The sequence below is a fragment of the Denticeps clupeoides genome, chromosome 4 (genome assembly GCF_900700375.1).
Source record: "Denticeps clupeoides chromosome 4, fDenClu1.1, whole genome shotgun sequence".
NCBI classification, from domain to species: Eukaryota; Metazoa; Chordata; class Actinopteri; order Clupeiformes; family Denticipitidae; genus Denticeps; species Denticeps clupeoides.
The window spans coordinates 1,433,559-1,443,118 of record NC_041710.1 but is presented as its reverse complement, the minus strand read 5'-3'; the positions used below and the strand labels follow the sequence as shown (position 1 = coordinate 1,443,118).

The window sequence follows — 9,560 nt, the reverse complement described above, 5'->3', positions numbered from 1 at the left end:
AGCACCGAGCTCTTCCCGGCGCTCTGGCCGCCCACCACGGCGATCTGCGGCAGGTCGAGGTTGCACGACTGGCCGATGCTGCTGAAGGCGTCCTGCAGCTGGTTCACCAGCGGAATCAGGTCCTCCATCCCCTGGTTCCCCATCTCACCAACGTCCACGGTCCACCGAGCCCAGAGAGAAGAACACGGCTACCGAGGCTGCGGAGGTGCGGGCATCCAGCCTGGAGACGAGGAGAGAGGAGGAGAGGAGGGGAGAGGAGAGGAGAGGAGAGGAGAGGAGAAGAAAATAGAAGAGGAGAAGAGAGGAGAGGATAGGAGAGGAGAGGAGAGAGGAGGAGAGGAGAGGAGAGGAGAAGAAAATAGAAGAGGGAGAGGAGAGGAGAGGAGAAGAAAATAGAAGAGGAGAAGAGAGGAGAGGATAGGAGAGGAGAGGAGAGAGGAGGAGAGGAGAAGAAAATAGAAGAGGAGAAGAGAGGAGAGGATAGGAGAGGAGAGGAGAGAGGAGGAGAGAGGAGAGGAGAGGAGAGGAGAGGAGGGGAGAGAAGTGGAGAGGAGAGGAGAGAAGAAGAGAGGAGAGGAGAGGAGAAGAAAATAGAAGAGGAGAAGAGAGGAGAGGAGAGGAGAGGAGAGGAGAGAAGTGGAGAGGAGAGAGGAGGAGAGGAGAGGAGAGGAGAAGAAAATAGAAGAGGAGAGGAGAGGAGAGAGAGGAGAGGAGAGGAGAGGAGAGGAGAGGAGAGGAGAGGAGAAGAAAATAGAAGAGGAGAAGAGAGGAGAGGATAGGAGAGGAGAGGAGAGAGGAGGAGAGGAGAGGAGAGGAGTGGAGAGGAGAGGAGAGGAGAGGAGAAGAAAATAGAAGAGGAGAGGAGAGGAGAGGAGAGGAGAGGAGAGGAGAGGAGAAGAAAATAGAAGAGGAGAAGAGAGGAGAAGAGAAGAAAAGAGAAGAGGAGAAGAGAGGAGAAGTGAGGAGAGGAGAAGAGATGAGATAAGAAGAGAGGAGAAGAGAGGAGAAGAGGATAGAAGAGAGAAGAAGAGAGCAGAGGAGAAGAGGATAGAAAAGAAGAGAGGAGAGGAGAAGAGAAGAGGATAGAGGAGAGGAGAGGAGAGGAGAGGAGAGGAGAAGAGAGGAGGTTGCGCAGATGCACCACCGTTTTCAAGGACATTGAGGGACCTGCTGCTCCTCCATGTTTCCTCATCGCGCCGGGGCCACAAGCTCATTTTACCAACTGCGCAACGTGAACGCGGGCCGCCGCGCCACATCAAACCGGAGTCGCTCCGAAATAAACGCGTCTTACCGCGGTCCCGGTCCCGGTCCCGGTCCGGCCGACCCGGTGCGCTTCTCCTCTGCGGCGGCGGGGACGGAGCAACCGAGCGGGCAGCCGTCCGTTATTTCCGCGGGACGCTCTGGATCATCCCCGCGGCAGCCTGCACGAAAGGCCCGTCACTAGAACCCCGCGTTCCTCGGCTCGGGCGACAGAACCCAGGACCCAGAACCGAGAGCCGGATCCGCCAATGACAGATTAACGCGACGACGCGCGGCGGCGCGGACGGACGGCCGCCGCGGCCAATGGGAGACGCGCTGTCATGAAGTCCCGCCCCCTCCGGGCGTCACGTGATGCGGCCATCAGCTGATCCCATAAATCATCATCGTCAGAATCCCTCAGTGCAATAAAACGCCGCTTCTACAGATCTGCGGCCAGTAGTTTAATTAAGATAAGATAATCCTACAAATCTTTTTAAAACTAAGACGTACATATAACTAACGCATAAAACAGTAGTAAACATAATACATACAAATTGCACTGTATTTTTACATCGTATCCACCAATAAGATAATCCTACAAATATTTTTAAAACTAAGACGTACATATAACTAACACATAAAATAGTAGTAAACATAATATATACAAATTGCACGTTGTGTGAAGATGCGTATTACTGTACATGGTGAGGTGAGGTTGACTTCAGAGTCTGGATGGCTGCTGGATAAAAGCTGTTTTTAATGAAGTTTGGCCTGGTTTTCATTGCTCTGTGTCTTTTGTGTGTGATCAGACCTGGATGGATCTGAGGGGGGCTGAGGTGGGAATAAAATCTCAGGATACTTCCTTGGGTGGTTCGGTATGGATGGATGGAAGATGGAACCTGTGTGTGAGAACAATGGAAGCCACGAAATAGTTTTTTTTTTGAGAAGGCAGTGATGTTGAAATTCTGCTTTTGCTTCTTCTTCATCAGTTACATACATATCCTGGCTATACTTGCAGCATCATGGAGAACGTACTGATAACCTGATCCTCACCTCCAGTTAGAACTTTACTGACTTTCAAAAGGGAGGGAATGAAAGAAGAAAGCAGATGACAGATCTGCACTGATGATGAAGCTGGATTTCTTTTCCACCATCTTCACTGCAGAACACATCATAGTTTATGAGACCAGGCTTACACTACAACTGTGTGGAATCTACCATAACACAAAAACAGATGTTTCTAGCAGTCACGTGTGCTGCTGCCACCAACACAACCTCCTCAACCTCCATCCACACAACTCCACAAATACCATCTACAACCAAAACACCAACACAACCCTCAAAATCTCCATCCACACAACTCCACAAATACCATCTACAACAAAAACACCAACACAACCTTCAAAATCTCCATCCACACAACTCCACAAATACCATCTACATGTGTACCATGTCACCAAATTTTTTTACCACCTCTCTGATTTTCTTTTTCTATCACGTCACCTAATTTTCTTTACCACATCTCTGATTTTTTTTCTACCACCATGCCGTTTTTTTTCCTGCCACATTTTTTTTTTTTTTTTAACCTAATTTTGACTAGATGTAAAAAAAAATCCACCACTTTCTCTCTACTACATGACCCTTAGGGGGCTCTGTACTTTTAAATTGCCACTCCGGGGACAAATACATTTCTTTCAACTGAAAAGAAAAAAGGCAAAAAATCATGTCATCAAGAGTTCTCGGAACAGACATTTGGTTTTGCACCCATTAACGTTTTCTGAGCATTTCTTTAGCAAGCAGAACTGAGCAGGAAGACCTACATACACCACCAGAGGAAACATTCAGCTTTCTTCTGAGCATGCTCCAATAACAGTCTCCTGTAGGTTTCACATGCTGTGCTACATATGTTGAGCTGCTCGCTTTGATAAGGGCAACTTATAAAATAAGTTTCAGACAGTGCTCTTGCTTTTCACATTGTTTAGCAAGCTTTAGTAGTATAGCGATTACTATCTGAGAATCGATTTTATTTTACAACAATGGTTGGCAGCATTTCATCCATTCTTCTGGTTAAAGACAAATAGCACATTAAATATATATATATATATATATATTTTTTTTAAATAATCTGTGATGAGCTGCATGAGTGTTCTCTGCATTGTTCTGTGTATTTTCAGCTACGTCTCATTGTGACCTCTGCGTACTACGTTGTGGGGCGACAGCAGCTGAAGACGCGTCTTGGGGTGATTACACCTCTCTGCGTGGACCAGACAACCTGTAATCATGTGGCAAACACAGGTCGTCATAAACCCCCCCAGTCCCAACACCTGGTAGTAGCCTAGCGGGTAACACACTCGCCTATAAACCAGAAGACCCAGGTTCAAATCCCACTTACTACCACTGTGTCCCTGAGCAAGACACTTAACCCTGAGTGTCTCCAGGAGGGGACTGTCCCTGTAACTACTGATTGTCGCTCTGGATAAGGGCGTCTGGTAAATGTCGTAAATGTAAATGTAAACACCTTCTACCTCCTTGTTCCTCTCTGCTGATAAACTTTTTGAAAACCCCTCCTCTCCTCTCCTCTTCTGTAATTTTGCATCACGGGGTAAAATTCCTATTATTAGGACTTTCTCACGTGTGCACTGGTGCATGGTGAGTTGTGGACTGAGTCAGTAAAGGAATCATCAACTCCAGACCAGAGTCTCGTCACTTCATTCCAATGAGATTATTTCATCCTTTCATCCTTCTGTCTCCTCTTCAGGTCGTATTTCACTTCATCTGAAAGAGGGTCATTACCCCCTCATGTAATCTTATCTTCTTTTATTTTATGGTGTTATTCTCAGAGCACATGAAGCCCAGCCACTGGGGACGCACGTGACAGTCTGGGTAAATGGGGAGGACCGCTGCAGGAAGGGCATCCGGGGACCAGAGCTGCTGATCCGTCGAAGGAAGGAGGATCCTCAGAGCACGTGGAGGCTCAGGCTGATAACCCTTCTCATCATCAGTCCAGCCGGACGCTCTCTGTACCAGACCCGATCCTGATGGAGGGAACAATGACGGCACAAGGAGTTGTAATTTGACATATATGATATACCCACGTACTTCTGGTTAAAGAAGATCTAAAGTAAAGTGAAGTGATTGTCACATTTGATACACAGCAGCACAGCACACGGTGCACACAGTGAAATTTGTCCTCTGCATTTAACCATCACCCTGAGTGAGCAGTGGGCAGCCATGACAGGCGCCCGGGGAGCAGTGTGTGGGGACGGTGCTTTTCCTGATAAGGCTTAGACTTGTCATTGAAGAGCATGCTCGGAGAGTGTTGGGTGCTAGACTAAGAAAAATTATAATGTATTTATACATTTTGTATTTGTTTGTTAAATGTGTTTGCATGTGTATGTTTCTCAGTGGCACCTCAGTGGCACCTTGGTGGATCGGGATTCGAACCATCAACCTTCTGATTACGGGGCCGCTTCCTTAACTGCTAGGCCACCGCTGCCCCTAGTCTACTACGTGCCGCGAAGAGCATGCGGCAGACATAAAAGAAGCTCCCTGTGGGTTTTTAAAGGAACCAATGATCATAAATGATCACTGGTAGCCAACCAAAGAATACGATACGATTGTGCATGATTAATGATGAGGGGAAATCTGACGCTCCCTCTACAGCAGCCACCACAGCGGCAGCATGGAAATCCATGTGAAACTCGAGAGGACTGTTTTTACCAGTTAAAAGAATAAAATACTATATTAGTGCGGTAATATTCCCAGACGGAACCTGATGTCTGTTTTACGGAGACAGACTGAGCCGGGAACAAAATCCCATAAAACACGGGAACAAAAGCAGCAGGTTGTTAGCAGTGTTGTCATGGAGAGTGAAAGAGGAGTCCGTCCTGCGTCTGGAAACGTCGTCTCGGGAATCAGGAGTGGAGCCGAGACACGGTGGGACAGCCCCGTCATTAACTGTCCTCACACACACGCTCACACACACACACACACTGAGGTGTCCACATATGGGATCACAATCACAACCACATAAAAACAACGACATCACACAATATAATCAAATCTTATTTACACCAAGATATACAACGATTACAGATTGTTGAGATGATATATTCATATTCATGTTCTGTGCATGTAAAGGTTCTGCCTGGTTCCGGACTCATGTCCTGGTGTCACTAAAGATAAATAATCATGGTTGAAGGGTAGACAGGAAACGTATTACGACTGGATTTTTAGGGTGAGGAGGTGGGGCTGGCTAGATGCCGGAGGGGAAGACCTGCAGACGCAAACACGACGAGATTACAGGTCACCTGTAGATCTGTAGGTCTGCAGGAAGTTCTCCCTCCTGCTCCCTCCTTCGCAGGCGGTATAAATGTGGCTCACAGTCCCCAAGAACGTGAAGCCGCAGTGATGTGGACCCAGACGCTGCTCCTGGCTCTGCTCGGCCTGGCCGCGGGTGCTGAGGGACAGCAGCGAGCGTCTCTCCGCAGGGGTAGCGAGCGCGGCGGCCGCTGCCAGTACATCTTCACGGTGGAGAGCCCCGCCGAGGCCAGCTGTCCCCGTGCAGACGGGAGCGTGGAGACGGAGTCCATCAGGGAACGTCTCAGCCTGCTGGAGGCTCTGGTCGGTCAGATGCTGGGGACAGAACTTCCTCCACCGGCGGCGGCGGCGGCAGACCAGGAGCTGGCACAGCTACGTCAAGAGCGGGATCTGCTGGACCAGCGAGCGGTGGAGCTGCAGAGGCAGGTGGAGGAGCTGACCCTGCTGAGGGAACGCTGCACCCAGGCACAGCCCCCCCAGCAGGTGCAGCCCCGGCCAAAACCCACATCCAGCGGTGAGCTGCGCTCCAATGAATCTTTACTGAAGAAAAGAACAAATCTGTAAATCTTCTTCAGCTGCGAATAATTTACAATTTCGAACACACACACACACACACACACACTTAATGTTCAGGGCGTGTGTGCCTATCGTGTGTCAACACATCTGGAATGTAACTTCAGCACGGCTACGCCACCACCGCGGCAGGATTTTACCTTCATTCCTCCCTGCAGATCCTGCGTCTGTGTTCCAGGAGATGAAGGCCGAGGTCTCCGAGGTCCCGGCTCCACGTCGGTTCCAGGAGGGCGTCCCGGGCATGTCAGGTACCCCAAGCACCAGACAACTTAACTTCTGCAAATAAATGCTTAGATTACGGTTACGTTCCCTCACACTCAGAACACACAGACCCACCCCTTATTTTATCTAACCCTAAGATAAGATAAGGGGTGCTAGTAGCCTAGTGGGTAACACACTTGCCTATGAACCAGAAGACCCAGGTTCAAATCCCACTTACTACCATCGTGTCCCTGAGCAGGACTCTGAATCCTGAGTGTCTCCAGGGGGGGGACTGTCCCTGTAACTACTGACTGTAAGTCGCTCTGGATAAGGGCGTCTGCTAAATGCTGTAAATGTAAATAAGATAAGTGAAGATAAGATTAGATCAACCTTTATTAGTCCCACAAGTGGGAAATTGCATTTGTAAAATTGCAAGGTAAAAGCAGCAAAAAACAAATATGTATATGAATTTATCTGCAGAATATACAATCGGTATCTACACATGTACAATTGGTAACTACCATGGTGTATTTGATGTGTGTGTGTGTTTGTCTGTGTGTGTGTGGCCAACTGTGAGGTCTTTGTTGTAGAGACCCAAACACTGCACCCCTTCACCAAACCCCACTTTCGTTCCCCTGAAGGCTGTGGGGAGCTGCTGTCTGTGGAGCAGCCAGTGACTCACGGCAAGGCAGACACCATGGCAGGGAAGTACGGCGTCTGGTTCCAGGATCCGGAGAGCGCCGGACTTCCCTACGGCCCCGAGACGGTGTGGCGCATCGACGCCGTGGCTAAAGATGTGCGGCAGCTCTTTGCTTACGAAGGCATGGATGAGCTCAGGCGCGGCTTCCCCTGGAAGGTGCTGGTCCTGCCGGAGTCCGCGGAGAGCACCGGGGCCACGGTGTTCCGCGGCTCGCTCTACTACCAGCGCCAGCGCAGCCGCACCCTGCTCCGCTACGACCTGGCCTCGGAGCGCATCGCCGCCCGCCGGGACCTGCCCCACGCCGCCTTCCACGGCCAGCAGCCGTACTCCTGGGGCGGCTTCACCGACATCGACCTGGCGGTCGACGAGAGGGGCCTCTGGGTCATCTACAGCACCAGCAAGGCCAAGGGGGCCATCGTCCTCTCGCGGCTGGACCCGGCGTCCCTGGAGGTGACGAGGACCTGGGAGACCAACATCCGGAAGAACATGGTGGCCAACGCCTTCATGATCTGCGGCCGGCTCTACACGGTGGCCAGCTACAGCCTCCCGAACACCACCATCAACTACGTCTACAACACGGACACCGGCCAGAGCCAGGCCATCGCCGTCCCCTTCCACAACCGCTACCTCTACAACAGCATGGTGGACTACAACCCCGCCAACGGCAAGCTGTACGCCTGGGACAACTTCCACATGGTCACCTACGACGTCAAGGCCAGCCAGAGCGGCGCTGCGGTGACCCATCCCTGAGGGTTTATGATCTTCTGTAAATAACTCCACCGTCATCCCTTCATGAATATACCGTAGATTTTTTGCTAAATATGTTGAGGTTATTCTGAAATATTGTGTACAAAATGTTAGAACACCTTTATTTACAATTAAATAACCCGCAAATGATAATTTACCCAGTTCACCTGCTTCTGCTCATTTTAACACATTCAATGTTTTAAACACAAAAAGCGCAAATTGAGAATCAGTTTGGTCCAATTCTGAATAATAAAACAAAAACAATAACATAAAAATAAAAACAAATTAAAAAAAGAATGTATATTGTAGTGGTACAGACTGCTACCATATCAAACTGAGTGCTCACAAGCTCACACTCAAATTAATTGAACCTAAAGCAATACTTTAAAAAAGCTTCACACCTGTGATGCCAGGGGGCTCCAGATCACAGAACTGCCTGGTTCTGACACACACACACACACACACACACACACATACACACACTCCGTCCTGCCTCCCTCACATGTTGAGCTGGAAATCTTGGCCCAAGCTCAAGTTCGGGCTCAATTTCCATCATTTTGGTTGGATCGTGTGGGGTCGAACTCGTGTGATAAATGATCGGTCAGCAAACACAAACTTCTGGTCTATAGTACCTATCCTTCTGTAGGATTGGCTGCTTTTTTTATTAAATTTGATTAATTTGATTTGCAATTCTAGATATTTATGGCGAGAAAGATGCGAAAATGGATGCTGAGGAGATGAAACGGAGGCTAGACTCTGCCGATTATGTTTTAAACTTGGTTTAATGAACATGTCACTTGTTTGCAATTTCATGCTTCTATGCCTCATGTCTCACCCCATAACAACACCCTTTCAGTTAAATAATTTGCCTGAATTCATACAGAGATATGCCAGTTAAGTTAAACTAAACTTGCATGTAAAAACTGCAGCAGATGACCGTTGTTTTATTGTTAATTTTATCATCTATATATAAGTTAAGAATTGTGAAAGGTTGTGAAAGTTCTCAGTTGCATTTTAACATATTGATCTTTATATTAATAATGGGCACGGCAGTTCTTCTAGATGTACTGAATCACTAGAATCAGCTCACACAAACGATTTGTTCACCGAATCATTCAGTGCTGGGACTCCAACTTCCTGGACTGGACATATTTTAATAGATTTTAAAACTACACTAGATTAGGTGTAAAATATCAGACCTTTTTCTAACACAACATTCTTAAACATTAACAAAAATGTATAAATTAAAGTGCTATGCACGATTTGTGTTATTTTCCTACACGTCCACACAAGAGTGTAGCTGTGCTGACTCGACATGAAACAGGACGTGATCACGACCAAGTGACTTCTTTTTTTTTTAACCAAGAAGCACATAGCAACACATCTAGTACCATTATTTCTACTTTTAGAATATATGACATATGACAGAATATATGCCATATGACACTGAGCAAAGCACCGTCCCCACACACTGCTCCCCGGGCGCCTGTCATGGTGCCCACTGCTCACTCAGGGTGCTGGTTAAATACAGAGGACACATTTCACTGTGTGCTGTGCTGCTGTGTATCACAATGACAATCACTTAACTTCATACTTTATCTTGTGACTTTCTTGGTAATGTCTTGCTTTCTTCCTCTGAGAGTTTATGATTTTGACCCTGGAGTCTTTTCCCAACAAGTCCAAGTCAGTGGCGACCAGCAGGACCCGTACTCACCTCATATCTTATCGATGTTCCTCTGACAGGTAGGACATGTCTGAACTCGTGCCAGTTGTCTCACCC

The 9,560-nt window shown here is 48.1% G+C and overlaps 2 protein-coding genes across 3 annotated transcripts in view; one reads left to right on the top strand and one right to left on the bottom strand.

The window, feature by feature from the left end:
• dnm3b (dynamin 3b) overlaps window positions 1-1,542 on the bottom strand; it is a 14,323-nt gene extending 12,781 nt beyond the window's left edge. For both annotated transcript variants that reach the window (XM_028975503.1, XM_028975504.1), the window contains exons 1-2: window positions 1,292-1,542; window positions 1-220 (exon numbers count right to left, since the gene is read on the bottom strand). The exon at window positions 1-220 is cut by the window's left edge and continues 18 nt beyond it. In XM_028975503.1, coding sequence (XP_028831336.1) covers window positions 1-143 — 143 coding nt within the window. In that variant the 5' untranslated portion in view covers window positions 144-220; window positions 1,292-1,542. The remainder of the gene's footprint in view (window positions 221-1,291) is intronic.
• Window positions 1,543-5,649: 4,107 nt separating this feature from the next.
• Window positions 5,650-7,808, top strand: LOC114787729 (myocilin-like). Its single transcript, XM_028975559.1, has 3 exons — window positions 5,650-6,073; window positions 6,291-6,380; window positions 6,975-7,808. The coding sequence occupies exons 1-3, from the start codon at window positions 5,650-5,652 to the stop codon at window positions 7,781-7,783; spliced, it is 1,323 nt and encodes a 440-aa protein (XP_028831392.1). The 3' UTR covers window positions 7,784-7,808.
• The last annotated feature ends 1,752 nt before the right edge of the window (window positions 7,809-9,560 follow it).